The sequence below is a fragment of the Littorina saxatilis genome, linkage group LG8 (assembly GCF_037325665.1).
Source record: "Littorina saxatilis isolate snail1 linkage group LG8, US_GU_Lsax_2.0, whole genome shotgun sequence".
In the NCBI taxonomy this organism is placed as follows: domain Eukaryota; kingdom Metazoa; phylum Mollusca; class Gastropoda; order Littorinimorpha; family Littorinidae; genus Littorina; species Littorina saxatilis.
Window position 1 is genome coordinate 25,531,452 of NC_090252.1, and position 18,585 is coordinate 25,550,036.

General features: G+C 45.1%; 1 protein-coding gene across 1 annotated transcript in view; it reads left to right on the plus strand.

The window, feature by feature from the left end:
* The window catches only part of LOC138973141 (fibrocystin-L-like), a 112,498-nt gene that overhangs the window by 49,547 nt on the left and 44,366 nt on the right, over positions 1–18,585 (plus strand). Inside the window, exons 23-38 of the mRNA XM_070345808.1 lie at positions 507–629; positions 1,759–1,870; positions 2,085–2,339; positions 2,818–2,942; positions 3,163–3,301; positions 3,722–3,908; positions 4,244–4,491; positions 4,747–4,932; positions 5,232–5,405; positions 10,690–10,919; positions 11,366–11,653; positions 12,203–12,292; positions 13,450–13,746; positions 14,153–14,744; positions 17,331–17,480; positions 17,987–18,158. Coding sequence (XP_070201909.1) covers positions 507–629; positions 1,759–1,870; positions 2,085–2,339; positions 2,818–2,942; positions 3,163–3,301; positions 3,722–3,908; positions 4,244–4,491; positions 4,747–4,932; positions 5,232–5,405; positions 10,690–10,919; positions 11,366–11,653; positions 12,203–12,292; positions 13,450–13,746; positions 14,153–14,744; positions 17,331–17,480; positions 17,987–18,158 — 3,368 coding nt within the window. The remainder of the gene's footprint in view (positions 1–506; positions 630–1,758; positions 1,871–2,084; positions 2,340–2,817; positions 2,943–3,162; positions 3,302–3,721; positions 3,909–4,243; positions 4,492–4,746; positions 4,933–5,231; positions 5,406–10,689; positions 10,920–11,365; positions 11,654–12,202; positions 12,293–13,449; positions 13,747–14,152; positions 14,745–17,330; positions 17,481–17,986; positions 18,159–18,585) is intronic.

An 18,585-nucleotide genomic window follows, 5' to 3' on the forward strand; every position in this document is an offset into this window, starting at 1 on the left:
CATTCACATCGGCCAGCAGATCGCAGCCATTTCGGCGCATATCCTACTTTTCACGGCCTATTATTCAAAGTCACACGGGTATTTTGGTGGACATTTTTATCTATGCCTATACAATTTTACCAGGAAAGACCCTTTTGTCAATCGTGGGATCTTTAACGTGCACACCCCAATGTAGTGTACACATATACGTAGGCAGCTTGTTTTAATAAAGATAGATAGCAGGGTACCCCATCGTTATAAAACACATGTGAAGTAACGGTAGTAATGTGCAGCTTGTTTTGTTAAAGAGAGATAGCAGGGTACCCCATCGTTATGGAACAGATGTGAAGTAACGGTAGTGATGTGCAGCTTGTTTTGATAAAGAAAGATAGCAGGTTACCCCATCGTTATGGAACAGATGTGAAGTAACGGTAGTGATGTGCAGCTTGTTTTAATAAAGAGAGATAGCAGGGTACCCCATCGTTATGTAACAGAAGTGAAGTAACGGTAGTGATGTGACTGTCCAGATTGACCCCAGCCGCCTGACGGGCAACACGGTGACCACCAGCGTGCAGACGGTGCAGCACGGCAGCCTTTGGTACCGGCCCATACCTGGCGACATGCTGCACACAGTGCACGCCGACCCGCAGGTACCCACCTCCCTTCACCGCACGCTCAAACATCACCTATACTACATCCTCCCTTCACCGCACGCTCAAACATCACCTATACTACATCCTCCCTTTACCGCATGCTCAAACATCACCTACTACACCCTCCCTTCACCGCACGCTCAAACATCACCAACTACACCCTCCCTTCACCGCATGCTCAAACATCACCTATACTACATCCTCCCTTTACCGCACGCTCAAACATCACCTACTACACCCTCCCTTCACCGCATGCTCAAACATCACCTACTACACCCTCCCTTCACCGCACGCTCAAACATCACCAACTACACCCTCCCTTCACCGCACGCTCAAACATCACCTATACTACATCCTCCCTTTACCGCACGCTCAAACATCACCAACTACACCCTCCCTTCACCGCACGCTCAAACATCACCTATACTACATCCTCCCTTTACCGCACGCTCAAACATCACCTACTACACCCTCCCTTCACCGCACGCTCAAACATCACCAACTACACCCTCCCTTCACCGCACGCTCAAACATCACCTACTACACCCTCCCTTCACCGCACGCTCAAACATCACCTACTACACCCTCCCTTCACCGTACGCTCAAACATCACCTACTACACCCTCCCTTCACCGCACGCTCAAACATCACCTACTACACCCTCCCTTCACCGCACGCTCAAACATCACCTACTACACCCTCCCTTCACCGCACGCTCAAACATCACCTACTACACCCTCCCTTCACCGCACGCTCAAACATCACCTGCTACACCCTCCCTTCACCGCACGCTCAAACATCACCTACTACACCCTCCCTTCACCGCACGCTCAAACATCACCTGCTACATTTAGTGTATGCTGAAAATACCAGTGATATAAATAATGCGTCACACATTTCATTTACCAAAAGATATTGTGTTGTACCATTTCTGGTTTATAACAACAAAGTTCTGCAAAACTGAAGACTTAGGGAATTGCATCGAGATTTTACATTAAAACAGGCGTTGAAATATCAAAGATCATGTGTATGGAGGGTGCACCTCCAAAAGCGTAGCATGTTGGTTTTCTTGCCAGGTGTATTGCTTCATGTCACTAACTTATGTGTGACATGTTGACATTGGCAGGTAAAAATGTACATCAATAACGTGCCCACGTCCTGTGCCAGCGGTGTTGACTGCAGCTTTACATGGACCACCGCAAACACCCCCACCATCACCGCCATCACTCCTTTGACAGGTAAATACACTTCGCCACATTACAACAATCTGGACGGGACAGAAAACGAAACAGAAAGAAAGACCCTGCAGACCCAAGACTTGAAAAACGAGGCTGCCATTTTGCAACCTCCTACTGTCAAAGATGACAAAACACACAATTGATATTTAAAATAAGGAACTACTTTAGTGGACTTGTGATGGGTTTGTTTGATCGTTCTTCTGACTGTTGACAGGTGGGCAAGGCACCGTGGTGGCAATCACTGGAACAGGGTTCGACGGATCGGGCGACGTGGTGACGGTAGGGGGCGCGGACTGCAGCGTCAGTTCTGCCACCTCCACGTCCCTGCAGTGCACCATGTCTGTGGGCCCCAACGGACCTCAGCCGGTCATGGTACTGGTGCCCAGCAAGGGCCTGGCTTCCGGTTCTCTGACCTTCACTTTCACGTCCTCCGTGTCCTCCATCTCCCCGACCACCGGCAGCCTGGAAGGTGCGTGCTCTTGACAGCCACACTATACCTGTTTCTTACATTGTTTCTGCTTTGTGTTTGACATAAAGACAACTGGGTGATGAAGTGTACCTAAAAGCAAGACTCTGACGATCTCTTTGACTGAGACAGAAGCTGTACTCATCGTTTAGTACCGAGCAGTATCCCTGGTTATTACTTGCACCGAACCCAGTGTTTGCTTGATGCTAATCTCGCATTGTTTGTGCTTAAAGACAAAAGAACACACTTTAAAGAACCCTCAGGTGTTGCCAATAAAGTACATGCGGCCTCAAAAAATCAGAAATCAGTGCCTGCTTGTTTGATCTCTCACCACACTGTTTGTGTCTCCAGGTGGGTTTGACCTCACAATCAGTGCCTGCTTGTTTGATCTCTCACCACACTGTTTGTGTCTCCAGGTGGGTTTGACCTCACAATCAGTGCCTGCTTGTTTGATCTCTCACCACACTGTTTGTGTTTTCAGGTGGGTTTGACCTCACAATCAGTGGACAAGGCTTCACCTCTGACGCTACTGTCACTGTAGGTGGCGCTACCTGTGACGTCACTTCTGCCAGTGTACTAGAGCTTGTGTGCACTGTACCACCCACAGTAAGTCTTTCTCTTCCTCGTGAAAAAAACTAGTCTGTACCGTTTTATGACATTTTGGATCAGAAGACTTGTTGCTAGTTCATGTGCAACCTATGATCCTTCTTGAGAGCAACAAAGTGAAAAGATAAGGGAGGTCTTATTCACACAATGTGCGACAAATAAAATATGAGAGTTGACCATGACTTGTTGGACTGACGTGGTTGGGTTTTTGTGTTGCCAGGCAACAGGAAGTGCCGGTACGGTCAGCGTCATTGTCACTCAAGGGTCGACAGTGCTGACGTCACCAATGGACTTCACGTACTCTTCGGGACAAACGCCTGTGGTGTCCGCCATTTCTGTCACCTCTGTCAATGCCTGGGGTTAGTATTCAGATGAAAAATCTCCATACTGATTGCGCACTCAATTCTTCTAGCTTACCTTCGATGACGCCAAAAGACGGCAAAATCAGGATCTCACATAACATTCCTTTAAATATAAACAAGTCATGGTCAACTCTCACACTTTGAAAGCAAATGTTATGTGAGAAAATAGTTCATGCCATGAACATGTCTGTCAATATTAGTCATCTTTATGTAGTATGACACCATATAACTGTGGAATGTGTCTGCCAAACATTTGTGGGTTTGGACAAACGGCTCACTCTAAAAGAAAGCAGCATAATCGGGAGCATAGGGCGCGTGGTTGAGTGCGGTTGTGACTGTCAGGGGCTAGTGCAGTTTCTGCTTAAGTTGTGAAGTGCTTCTCTGAGTGTATGCATCTGAAATTGCTTGTTATAACAGGCGGTGACACGATTGGTATTGACGGCAGTGGCTTTGGATCCAATACACCCTACGTCACAGTCAACGGGGTCGCGCTGACAGTGACATCAAACAATGACGCCAGAGTGGAAGCGGAGTTTCCGCCTCTGCCGCCGGGGTCGTACCCTCTACAGCTGAGGGTGAACGGAAAAGGGCTTGCAGACGTCAGGTACTTGTCTTTGTAACAGACGATTAAAGACAACGCAAAGCTACATTGCTGCTAATTGTTTCTGCTCTTAAAACAGAAGCGAGTCAAGGCGCTATGAAGTTCCTGCTAGTTCAAAAAGCCTTTGTTTTGATTTCTTGCCCTCCGAACGTAAGGCAGTTTATTTTCTATATTTCCAAGCTTTTAATCAATGTGAGAACGCAGGCAAGATCTCAGAAGGTAAAAAAGGGGTGGTGGCGGGGTGGTCTGGCACTGTTTGTTGTGCTGTACAATAACTATGATGGAATGACACAACAATGTGACGCTGACGGAGGTGGGGTGTTGTACTCGTGTGGCAGGACGAACAGCATCTCCAACATCACCGTCACGCTGAAGGTGACGGGACTGACGCCCACACAAGGTTCAATGTACGGTGGCACTGTGCTGACTGTCACGGGCCAGGGTTTCGGCACCAACAGCTCACGAGTGGAGGTAACGTTGGGCGGCCGTGGCTGCACTGTGGACACACTGACCAGCACCGAGCTGACGTGTACACTGGACTACACGGGCACAACACACGCGGTCACCAACCAGGGAACGCACAAAGGTACCATGTGTCAACATACGCACACCTACCAGCTTCCTACTTTCTCATCGTTAAAGAGATTGCCAAAGTTGTAGTTAAATAAGCGAGGCTTATTCATACAGGTGTGATTGTATCCGAAATGTACTGTTCGTGTTATCTGAATATTGTAGCATGGCTGGTGGCATATGACTCGTAACCTATACGTGCACAATGTGCCTTGTCACGCAGTGTGACATAGCAGCGATGACACGGGGTTGTGTGTGTGGTGTTGTGCAGACTACGGCAAAGGCTTCGCCTATGACCAGAAGCTGCTGAGCATCACAGAGGGAGACTGTGTGAGGTGGAGCTGGACCACGCCGTCCTTCGTGGCAGGCATCGCTTACGGCATCTACCAGACAGCCACCGACACTGACAAGGTCACCATGCCGAGAGGGTTTGCGTCATCTGTGCACGCTGCTAACGGTAAGGCGCTGACACATTTCTCTCACCTAATATTGTGAAGAAGACAAGCGTGTAACAACAAAAACCATTGATAACTATGTTTCACTCTTTTTCAGAGGTGTTTAATGCAAGTAAATTCAATCTCATTTGAAAATACAAAATCTCTCTTGATACTACAAGTGCCAATCGCCTAAACAACCGCAAGTCGACTTCCATTTAGACAACTCGTAGCAAAGTATGAAGTTAGTGAATGTCAGCTGTGTCAACATACACACACATGCTGTTTGTCTGTAGTTTATAGTGTATGTGTGAACTGACAGGTCAGTACGAGTTCTGTTTCAACGTGCCGGGCACCTACTTCTACTGGAGTGGCGACGTTAACACCCCTTACAACACCATCTACCTGCGTGGGCAGGTCACCGTGACCCAGCGACAGTCCTCTCTAGTGGACCTCAAAGTCAAGGTCGGCGGAGTTGAGGCTGAACATGATACAGGTACAATTGATTATGTTTTTCTCCTTCACTTATCATACACCGCATTTGTTGATGAATATCACTGTGGACATCAAAATACATTTCAGGTTAGTTATAAGAACGTTTGATTGTGGACAAAACATTCACTGGCATGTTAACACAGTTGTGTTTCTATTGGACAGACATACAAATAAGAATGAGCAGAAAAAGGTATTGCTCAGTTAGGTGTTGTTCCATCGATCGCAACGTGGCCAGAGTCCTTAGACCCGTAGGTACGTTTTGTTTTGATGTGTCATATCAACACATAGTTCTATTTCTGAGCATTTCAAGGAAAATAGAAGAACATAAGATATCATATAGAGTAACCAGAGTTTTCTTTAACTCTGGCGACTGAGCATTCTTTCGTCTCTTGATCTTACCAGGACAAATCTGTCGAAAGTGTGAGAGGGTGGAGTGGAATGGGTGCACAGATCAGGAAGCATTCAACAGAGAGACGTCAAGACAGGGGTTACAGTAACTTGTCTTGTATGCGACATAGACCATAACATTCTGATCAGTCATCGCTCAACGGCTATCGCCAGTTATCTCTCTGACCGGACGCTACTGTCCTACGTGAATCTATCAAAACAAAAATACAGAGTTATCTCCCATATGTTTTTCGCGAGCATGATCTAAATTTGAGATCAGTGTTCGCGAGACGAAAATGATTGCAGATTGGCCGACTTCGACAGTGATCTCCGTTCTGTTCTTCACAGTTATGATAAAAACATCGTTCTAAGGTCAAAACAAGTCTAAATTTTGGGACTGCTGCCGGAAGGAGACCGTAATATATGGTTTCATCACTGTCAACTGGTTACAGAAAAAATCGTCTGCTCCAGTGAGCGCCGAAACCAAACGGTTGATTATCACGTGACACTTTTGCCATATTTAGAGTTGTTTGCACAGTAAATACAGCCGCGAAAAATAGCTCGCTTGAAACCGTCTTACATATCAATTCCTTTGTAATTTAAAAATTACAAAACTGGCACCATGAAAAATCATTATCGACGATCGCGAATCTGCTTATATCAATAATACATTACAAAGAGCTCTAAATATGTTAAATAAAAAAAATAAAAAATCGGTTTCCTTGCCAGACAAACTCAAGGCATCCTGTCAGGGAGAGAATGAGCCGAACTCATTTTGACTTGAGGTCAGGATGAGACCAGAAGGCAATGTAGTTGACACATGAACAAGATAAGAATACAGTAAAAGTACATGACATAATAAAGTGTAAACCCACCATGCATGACAATGCATCATAACCATAACTACCCAGATAATAGAGAGAGGGAGGGGGAGGGGGGGCGATGGGGAGACATCACTCATCCCCTACACAATAGATCGCTAAAGCATGTAAGCGTGACAAAGGTCGATAACTCTACAACCAGTTACTGAGGGGAGACTACTATAATTCTGACGTCACACAGCGCGCGAAACCAAACAAAGACCACACTGCTCACGCGGGAAAACTAGCGATAAGCTTACAGGCAACAACTAAACTGACGCTAGGACGTCACTACTGACGATCAAAATGGCTAACACACATCTCCCGTCGCGATATAACCTTGAATGGTTGAAAACGACGTTAAACACCAAATAAAGAAAGAAAGAAAACACACATCTATCTATATATATATACGACTTGTGTCTGTCTGTGTGTGTGTGTGTGTGTGTGTGTGTGTGTGTGTGTGTGTGTGTGTGTGTGTGTGTGTTCGCGATGCACGGCCAAAGTTCTCGATGGATCTGCTTCAAATTTGGTGGGCATATTCAGGTAGACCCCGGACACAACCTGGTCAATGAGAATTTTCAACACGTGCTCTCAGCGCGCAGCGCTGAACCGATTTTGGTTTGTCTGTTCATCTTCCCAGATCCATTCCCAGTAACTCTTCCTTATCTTCTCCAGTGTTTTGCGTTTATCTCCCTTCCTTCGTGTGGCGTCAATCCATATTCCCGTTACTATTTTTAGAAGGTCACTGTCCACAACGCTCAATCCATATTCCCGTTACTATTTTTAGAAGTTTTCCTTCGTGTGGCGTCAATCGCGTACGGTGCGCCACTCACCCGGCGAAGCCGGCGTACGGTGCGCCACTCACTCGGCTCTACTTCTTCCCGGCGAAGCCGGCTACCCGGCGAAGCGGGTATTCATCTAGTATGATATATATACGTGCACACCATAGCATCAATCATACGCTCAGAGCACATCATTGACTTGATCAAACCCAGCAAGATGCAATAGAACAAAAGAACAAACTCTACTTACAGTTCACTCCTCAATGTACAGCCGCACACGTTTAGTGCACAACTCGTCACAGAACTTTCCTCCGACAAAAGTCACATCGCTTATATAAAACCAGCTCTATAAACACTTCCTCTAAAACTTTGTTCGTTATACTTGCTCCTCCTCAAAGTTAATGGCTCAACTACACTCCCCGCTTTAATCAAGCAACACAGACCGATCGTTCAATCACAAGTTGAACGCAACTATCCAAATTACGTGGTCTTAACACTACAAAACACAAGGGAGACTGCACCATTCCCATGAGGCTTATCAGTAGGATGAACGCGCGCAACCTTTAAACAATCAACCAATCAAAACGCAGCATTCACACACATGGGCGAGACACCACTGTAACAACCAAAAGATAAGATGCTAACTGTACTGACTGAAGAAGGGTTTCTCCCCCAAAACTTTACTTCAGTACAGTTAGCATCAGAAATTCTCCGGAAGTGCACTTCAGGCAAGTTTTTTTCAGAAACTCGACTTAAGTAGAGTTTTTGAAACGTGACTGCACTACGAATCAGCCGTCTTGGCCGGCTGGTTAACTATCAATGGAAGGAAAATACACACAGCAAGCAAAGATAATGAAGTTGTTGGTGTGGGGTAACTGATGTGGTGTGGGGTAACTGAGGGCAGCACATGAGCCACAACCAGCAGCCGGCCACCCAGCTCGGGAACGCGGAATAACGCCGAATTGCCATTGTCGCCTAAGACCGAATTCCATTTGTCGCCTAACTTAGAATTTGTTCTTTAGCCAAATGTCGCCTAATGTCGAATTGCCAAATGGCGCCTAACACCGAATTCCCATTGTCGCCTGACATAGAATTCCAAATGTCGCCTAATGTCGAATTGCCAATTGTTGCCTAACACCGAATTCCCATTGTCGCCTAACATAGAATGCCAAATGTCGCCTAATGTCGAATTGCCAAATGGCGCCTAACACCGAATTCCCATTGTCGCCTAACATAGAATTCCAAATGTCGCCTAATGTCGAATTGCTAATTGTTGCCTAACACCGAATTCCAAATGTCGCCTAATGTCGAATTGTCAAATGGCGCCTAACATAGAATGAGAGAGAGAGAGAGAGAGAAAGAGAGAGAGAGAGAGAGAGAGAGAGAGAGAGAGAGAGAGAGAGAGAGAGAGAGAGAGAGAGAGAGAGATACAAACATATTGCCAAGAACAGAACGCAAAATAAGGGAAAGAACGCCAAGTTGAGCGGAAATCCTCATAGGGCCCCCATTTCGGATCACTGCGACAATATTAAAATTTTGTAGAAGTTGTTCAAAACAATGTTTTCTCGCGGTTCACCAAAAGTCTAGAAGGGCCACACCAGTTGTTTAAAAAAAAATATTTGACACAATCAGCTCCGTATTTATATGTTTTTGGAATCAAGAAATGATGTAGAATAAGATGAACGTAAATTTGGATCGTTTTATATAAAAAAAACAATTATTACAATTTTCAGATTTTTAATGACCAAAGTCATTAATTAATTTTTAAGCCACCAAGCTGAAATGCAATACCGAAGTCCGGCCTTCGTCGAAGATTGCTTTACAAAAATGTATCAATTTGATTGAAAAATGAGGGCGTGACAGTGCCGCCTCAACTTTTACAAAAAGTCGGATATGACGTCATCAAAAGTATTTATCGAAAAAATGAGAAAAAAAAGTTCGGGGATATCATTCCCAGGAACTCTCATGTCAAATTTCATAAAGATCGGTCCAGTAGTTTGGTCTGAATCGCTCTACACACACACGTACACACGCACAGCCGGACAGACACACACATACACCACGACCCTCGTCTCGATTCCCCCTCTATGTTGACTAAATGTAAAAAAGTAATTCGGTGTTAGGCACCATTTGGCACTTCGACATTTGGCATTCTATGTTAGGCGACAATGGGAATTCGGTGTTAGGCAACAATTGGCAATTCAACATTAGGCGACATTTGGCATTCTATGTTAGGCGGCAATGGGAATTCGGTCTTATGCAACAATTGGCAATTCGACATTAGGCGACATTTGGCATTCTATGTTAGGCGACAATGGGAATTCGGTCTTAGGCAACAATTGGCAATTCGACATTAGGCGACATTTGGCATTCTAGGTTAGGCGACATTTGGCAATTCGACATTAGGCGACAATGGAGCAATTCGACGTTAGGCGACAATTGGAATTCGGTGTTATTCATGTTACCCCCCAGCTCTGCTTCACCGAATCGAGATTCCTTTATTCGCTGACCGCTTCAGTTGGGCGACACGCGTCAGTGTGTATCCTGCTGATAAGCATGCAGTGCCGTGTTGCGTATGGCCGTCTTCGGCTCAACAGTTGATTGTCGTACTGACCTGGGATGGGTTTGGGATATCAAAAGAATTCTTAACGTGTATGCGCATCCCCAGCCCCCCACCCCCCACCCCCACACACACACACCGTGGGACACTGACACACCGTCACGCACATACGATCTCGCCATCAAAAATATAAACCAAAATAACGGAAGCCCCCAAACGGCGCGGCGAAACTCTCCTGAAGTGCACTTCAGGCAGGTTTTCAGAAACTCTACATAAGTCGAGTTTCTAAGCTGTACTTCAGTAGACTTTCCCCACGCCGGTTGATGCTAACTCTAAAGAAAGCATCAAACGTCGCGTCATAAAAAGTCATACACATGGGTCAAAGGAGATAATTGGGAAACGGACTAAAAGAGAGGAACAAGACATTAGACAGACAATTATTGTGATTCTCCACCCTGCTACACATGTAAAGAGTATAATGACAGTCGTCTGTGTGTGTGTGTCTGTGTCTGTGTGTTTGTGTGTGTGTGTGTGTGTGTCTGTGTGTGTGTTTGTTTCTCTGTGTGTTTGTGTTTCTGTGTGTGTGTGTGTGTGTGTCTGTGTGTGTGTGTATCTGTGTGTTTGTGTTTCTGTGTGTGTGTGTGTGTGTGGCTGTGTCTGTGTGTGTGTGTGTCTGTGTCCGTGTGTGAGCAGTGAGCGGCAGCTCGCCCTCCACATATGGGTCGTGCAGTGGTGACGTCAGCCTGCTGACAGGGTGTGTGGCGGTGAATGACGTAAGCCCTAACAACGCCAGCATCTTCCAGTACGTGCTGCATGAGTGTGCCACCCCCACCGTCACCACTATCAGCCACGCCAACGGCACCACCATGGACACCCTCACTTTCACCGGCACCGGATTCGGCCTGACTGGCTGTCAGAATGAGGTCAGTGGACGCCATAACAGGGTCACATATGTTTTACGTTCAGGAGGGTGAATGCTGATTGTACAACAATTGTAAAGGTGATAGTTGCGCAGCCACTGTTTTGATCTAGACATAAAGTCATTGAAACAAATCTTAGGTTGAATTTTTATTTCTGGAAAACGTCATGTCTTTTTGTTTAAATGTATGTAGTATTATGTGATAAAGTAGGAAGTAATGCATACATCTTACCCTCTATTCGACCTGTTGACAAAGACCATGTACGCCAGCGTTTAAATGTATTTTATTGTGTTTACTGATAAAGAAAGAGAAGAGACGCAATTATCCAATCCTTCATATTCAACTTGTTGACATAGGTCATGCACGGCAGCGTTCAACTGTGTACGTTGTTAACTGATAAAGAAAGAAAAACGAAGATATCTGATCGTAGATATATCCTGTGGACATAGGTGATGTACGGCGGCGTGGCAGCGGGCGTGGTATCGTCCAGCTCGGACAGCCAGCTGTCCTTCTCAGTCAGCGAGCAGGGCCCACCCCCCGTGGCCATTCTAGAGGAGTTCACGGTGCGTGTGGGCAACCGTGGCAACGCCCTGATTGCTATCTCCAGTGACGCTGACCGCCGCTTTGCCCTGCTGCCCGTCATCTCCAGCATCTCGCCCTACAAGGGCTCGCTAGGTGGCGCCACTCTCGTCACCATCACCGGCTCTGGCTTCGCTCCCAACGTGGTAGATGTGGAGGTCAGTGCATCTCTTGCGCATGCAGCATGTATCACGCCTAGTTGTCCTTCACTTCCCAAAACCTACCGACCTTCACTTAAAAAGCACAGCTCTCTGTAGTTTTGAGCCAGAGTCTGTGTCATTCAAAATGTGGCTGCAGTCTTGCTGGATTTTACTTGTGTTTATTAACCAGTGTAATAGACAAGTTCACTCAGTCTTAGCCACTCACTTACACATAAATGTCTACAGATTGTATATCTGATAAACTGGCACTCTTTCTTACGTTATATTTACATTTTAGTTATCCAAACCTTATGACCTCTGCCCTTTAAACAGCTTACCCTCCACCCCAGAGTAGTTATGGTGCAGAGTTACTGGAACAAAGATTGTTAAATACCCGATTTATTTCATTCTGTGCATCTTTATTCTGTCTTTTTTCTCTATTTCTAAATTTAGCAACGTGTAAATGGTTGCAACCAGAGGACTGTCAAATAGACAATAGGTATGATGAATTGTATTGACAGACAAATCCAAACGATACGCAGCGTACATTTCTGATTGAATTGACAGGTGATGATTGACAGCTACACGTACTGCACAGTGCAGACAGCCACTACCACAGAGGTCACGTGTCTCACGCCATCCAGTTCCTCCGCCAAGGTACGTTCACGACCTTGTAGACACGTTCACGACCTTGTAGACACGTGTCTCGTTGTCACTGGTGTCGTCTTGCCATTCTCTCTTCAGTCTTTCTATTTTTAGGAAGATGATGATACTTTCTTGTTTACAAGGGTGCTCAGGCATTATTGTCATTGACATTGACGTTTTATTGATATTTTATTTATAAAAAACCCGATTAACTGGAAAGCTTTAAAATATGTGTAACTGTCAATTGTAATCACTGCTGCCATGAAAAGCTTCAACATAATATGTGTAACTGTAAATTGTAATCACTGCTGCCATGAAAAGCTTCAACATATGTGTAACTGTAAATTGTAATCGCTGCTGCCATGAAACGCCTTTAAATATGTGTAACTGTAAATTGTAATCACTGCTATTGTGAAAATCTTTAAAATAAGTGTAACTGTGAATTCTTATCACTGCTATTGTGAAAAGCTTTAAAATATGTGTAACTGTGAATTCTTATCACTGCTATTGTGGAAAGCATCATGATACGTGTAACTGTGTAATCACTGCTGCCGCGAAGAGCTTCAAAATATGTGTAACTGTGAATTGTAAACAGTGCTAAAGTACTGTGAAAATCCTCAAAATATGTGTAACTCTGAATTGTAAACACTGCTTATTTGAAAATTCTCAAAATATGTGTACATGTAACTGTGAATTGTAATCACTGCTTATGTGAAAAGCCACAAATATGTGACCGTGAATTGTAATCACTGTTGCCGTACAAAGCCACAAAATAAGGACAACTTTGAATTGTAATTCTAATTACTGCTGCCGTGAAAACTCTGGTAGTATGTGTGACAGGGACACTACTGTGTCACCCTTCACAGCAGACTCTACAGAGTTGTCTATCGGGCTATTTATAGCTCGAACAGCTAGACAACTTGGAATTGTAGAGTTCTGTTTGTAATGGGGTCTGGCTGCTACTGTCTCCTTGGATGTCAATCCTGTTCGAATGGATTTGCCTCCAAAGGTGCAGTGATTGTTGTGTTTCGGCACTCGGTTACATTTGCGAAAGTGTGAATTATTATCCCTGCTGCTGAGGAAAATCAAGTTGAAAATGATAACGGTGGGGTTACCTATTGTGGCAATGATGACGATATAGAATAAAAGACAGCATTGTACGATTGCAGCAAGCCAGCTTGGAGATGAAGACGTATCACGGGGGTAACGCCCTGCCCGTGGCGTGTCGCGCCACTTTCTGTTCCTTCCTGTACGACAACGCCGTCACTGCCACCCTCACCTCCGTCACCCCCACCTCACTCAGCGCCGCCGCCACCACCCTGACCATCAGCGGCTCGGGCTTTGGCAGCACGGTGTCTGACGTGAGCGTGACGCTGGGAGGCGCGCCGTGCACTGTGAGCAGCGTGACCAGCACCGAGGTGGTGTGCTCCACTGGGGACATCCCTGCCGGCACCCACATCCCTCAGGTCAGTTCACCTCAAGCTTGCCCTTCCTCGGAGAACAAGGCAGTCTGTCTCCCTGATAAGTCAACGTGCACATTGTCTGGGCAGCAATATGTACCTGTATGCTCGTAGAACTTCTAGTGTGACTGGTAAGCTGCTTGAAGTGATTGTCCGAGCTGCTACTGTGACTGGATTACATTGCAAGGTATAATGCAAAGCTGATATGTTGGGAGGTAACTGTGATGTGTTTAGGGCCTAAACGTTGACTTTCTCACTTCTTTTTAAATCCCATCCTACGACTGCGTGCGCACCTGTTCCCACTGCCGTCCGTTTGTCCACTACAGCCGTTTATCTCAGCGTTTGATGGAACAAAGCCTCCAGTTGGAGTAGGAGGACTGTTTAGTGACAAGGTGACATGTTGTTTGTGCAGGTGGCGGTGTCCGGAAACGGCCTGGCTACAGCCGACAGTACTCACGCTGTGGACAGCGAGGCCCTCGTCTCCTCCATCACTCCCACAGACGGCAGCGTTCATGGTGGAACCATGCTAACTATCGTTGGTCACGGGTTCAAGGCTACTTCCACTGTCAGTGTCGACGGTAGTGTGTGCAGTGTGGTGTCGGAGACAGGAACCACCATAGTGTGCTTGACAGCAGCGCATGCTGCCGGGGCAGTCGGCGCTGTCGTGACGTCAAACGGTGTGACGTTCCCTTCTACGAACTTCACCTTCTCTACCGCTGCCACTCCCACTGTCAGCAGCGTCAGTCCCGCTGGCGGCCAGGCAGGTGACAGTGTCGTCATCACGGGAACCGGCTTCTCCGACACCACCTCCGACAACAACGTCGACATTGGTGGTGTGACAGCCACCGTGACAGCTGCCACAACTACCTCCCTCACCGTTACCCTTGGCAACCAGAACACCGGCACCTTCCCTATTGCCGTAGACGTCACTGGCTTTGGCCTCTCTAACGATGACGTCACATTTGAATACACTTTGGGAAATATAGATATCAGCCCTACAACAGGTAATTATGACATTCTAAGCTCTAACATGTAGATTGAATAAGAGGAACTTGTGTGTATGCACGAGAGCGAGAGATAGAGAGAAAGAGAGAGACAGACAGACAGAGAAAGAGACAGACAGACAGACAGAGAAAGAGACAGAGAAAGAGAGGGGGGGGGGGGGTGATTTATCTCTCATCATTCGTTTAAACGGATCAGATGTCGTCATGTTCTAAACTTTTCCTTTGTTGTGTTCATGCGACTTGATATCATTAGTCTGTCCATTGTCACGCGATGTTTTGTGGTGTGTGCATACCCGGCGAAAGAAACGCAACTCATTCGCGCCCACTGTTGCAAGTGCTTTTTCGTCATTTTTAAATGTCGTAAAATATGAACCAGATAAGGTACATAAAAAAGGAAGACAGATTCGTGGAGGTTATTTTACTGGCTGTACGATTAGAGCATATTATTAAATCGTTTTCTTTCTTTACCTTTTCATAAACTGTGTTATACAGGGTAGGGGTCAAGCGAGTCGTGATTGCAGGCGAACACGTCGCTTCGACACGCTACAAAAGTCGTAAAAATTCTTATTTTTCAACCTGGTAAAGACTGTTGTGGAGAAAATTCATCTCTCAACATGATCGTTTAGTTAGAATTATTTGCCAAAGCGTAACATAATTGCAAAAATAAACATAAATCACTTAGACGGTGTTAAAAAGGGTTGTTTGGGAAAAAGCTCCTTCGCATGGAATAGACGTTATGATTTGTTTTAAAATCAGGTGCTTTTTGTGACCAAGTGTCTGTTTTACACGAAAATGCTATAATTAGAAAAAAAAATCCTGCGCTTTTTTAATTTTTTTAACTTTTTTTTCAACCGATGACCTGTTAGCGTTGTGATTCTTGAAAAAGTTATATGAAGCCAAACGAATACGTCCCCCCTTCCTTAACACATACATACACACTCATAAACACAAATACACACACACAGACACATCGTCATCGATACAAACTCACAAATAAATAAACAGACAAACGAATAAACAAAGTCCCTTATGCCTGTCTTACACTGTGCCGAATATCCTTGCGAATATGAACATGTTGTATTCGGCAAAAAAAGAGACGAATGGACAGGAAAAAATATTGAAAATTCGAAGCCTTTACCGATCATTGCGAATGCATACAAATCCAAATGTCTTGCGGATGTATTACGAACGTTGCGAGTGGCCTTGCGAGTGTTGCGAGTGCTTGCAAAAATTTTACGAATAAAGCGATTATGCAATTCGCATTGTTCGTAATACTGCTCTTACACTGTGCCGAATTTCCCTTGCGAATAGAATTCACCAATAATTCGTAATGATCGGGACATGGTCGCAAGACATTCGTAAATGTTCTTAACCATTCGCCACCATTCGTCTCTTGTTGCGAATATTAGCAACATGCTCCTAATATTCGCAAGGAATGCATATTCTTCAGTATTCGCAAGCCATTCGTAATCATCGTAAAGGTATTCGTAGCGCTCGCTAGGCATTCGCAATGATCGGTACACATTCGCAAGCACTCGCAACTATTCGTAAGACATTCACAAGAAATGTGTATATGAACATGTTGTATTTGGCCAAAAAAGAGACTAATGGACAGGAAAAATATTGACCATTCGAAGCCTTGCGAATGTCTTACGAATGGTTGCGAGTGCTTGCGAATGTCTACTGATCATTGCGAATGCATACGAATCTATATTCGCAAGGATATTCGGCACAGTGTAAGACAGGCATTTCGAATGTTGGCGAATGCCTTGCGAGCTTGACGAATACATTGCGATGATTACGAATGTTCGCAAGGATATTCAGCACAGTATGAGACAGGCATAACGAATGGTTGCGAATGCCTTGCGAGCGTTACGAATACATTGCGATGATTACGAATGTCTTGCGAAATCTTACAAGTACATTGCAAAAAAGTTAAGAATATGACTTCTTTGCGAATATTAGGAACATGTTGCTTATGTTCAAAACAAGAGACGAATGGTGGCGAATGGTTAAGAACATTTACGAATGTCTTGCGACCATGTCCCGATCATTGTGAATTATTGGAAAATTCTATTCGCAAGGCCAATTCGGCACAGTGTAAGAGTAGCATAAGATGTGCAGGTCCGCTTCGCAGTGCTGAAATAGACGCCCGCTGTCACTTTGACGATCGTTGTCCCAAACTGCGATAATGTAATGCTTTGGCGAATAATTCTAATGAAATGATCATACTGAGAAATGAATTTCCTCCACATTTGTCTTTACCTGGTTGAACAATATGCATTTTTACGAATTTTGTTGCGTGTCGAAGTGACGTGTTCGCCTGCAATCACGACTCGCTTGACCCCTACCCTGTATAACACAGTTTATGAAAAGGTAAAGAAAGAAAACGATTTAATAATATGCCCTAATCGTACAGCCAGTAAAATATCCTCCACGAATCTGTCTTCCTTTTTTCATGTACCGTATCTGGTTCATATTCTACGACAATTTGAAAATGACAAAAAATCCCTTGCAACAGTGGGCGCGAATGAGTTGCGTTTCTTTTGCCGGGTACTGTACATGGTGTGTGTTGGTGTCACGCAGGCACGACGGCTGGAGGCCAGACACTGACGGTGACGGGAAGCGGCTTTCTACCTGGCTCCACTGACGTCACTGTGTGCGGAGTGACGTGTCCACCTGTCAACGGCTCCACCACGGCCACCCAGATTCTCTGCGTCACGCCAGCAAACGCGGGTAAACATTATCCTGAAATTTAACGAGATGTTTTTGTTATGCTAGGCTGAGGTCGGTGAAACGTCTGCTCCAGACGCTGTTTCTTTCTAAAATAATAATGTACAACTCATCACAGATTAAGCTATGTAGTCGTTAGGAATCCACCAAGACAGCTAGTCTTAAATGTGCAGTGGAAGACAAACGTTTGATACAAAATATCGTGTTCAGTGTATTATAAACAAGAGTTTTAAGAAAAATAAAACTACTAGACACAGTTCCTGCCACACAAAGGGACATAGAGCTTGAAAAAAGGGCAAATGAAATACACACACACAAACACACACACACACACGCACGCATGCATGCACGCACACACTCACATACTCACACACACACACACACACACACACACACACACACACACACACACACACACACACACACACACACACACACACACACGCACGCACGCACACACGAGGTTGAGTTGGAAGTAAGGCTGACAGAGGCTATGCATTATGTGACAGTATCGGTGTCCACACCGTGTAGTGTGGAGGTGACAGTCAACTCCGTGACCAAAACAGCAGGCAGTCAGTACACCTATGACCCTTCCGTCACGCCTGCGATCACCGACGTCACGCCAACACGCGGCGGTACTGCTGGGGGCACTCTGCTCACCATCACCGGTTCAGGATTTGGGTAAATGATTCTTCCTTGTAATGTACATGTGTTTTGTTCAATTTTTGTCAGGCCCTTTACTTGTGTAATGCACATACTTTTTTATGCGCACCTTTTGTGCAGACATAACTTAATCACAGTGGCCCAAACAACCATAATAATAATAATAATAAAGTGTATTTATATTGCGCCTATCCCTTACAAAAAACAAAAATATTTGGCTCTAAGCGCATTACAACATGTGAAGGACTTGGTACAATCAAGTCTGACAAGTACAACAGCACAATATACAGTCGGTCTCTTAGGTAAAAGCAGCTTCGACAGTTAAACACTTCTACTAAAAGATCCTCTAACAATTTACAAACATAGTTAAAGAACATCGAGTTAATAGGAATTAAAAAAAAAGGTTCTTATAATAAAACTATCTAGCGAACGACGAAGAAGAAGA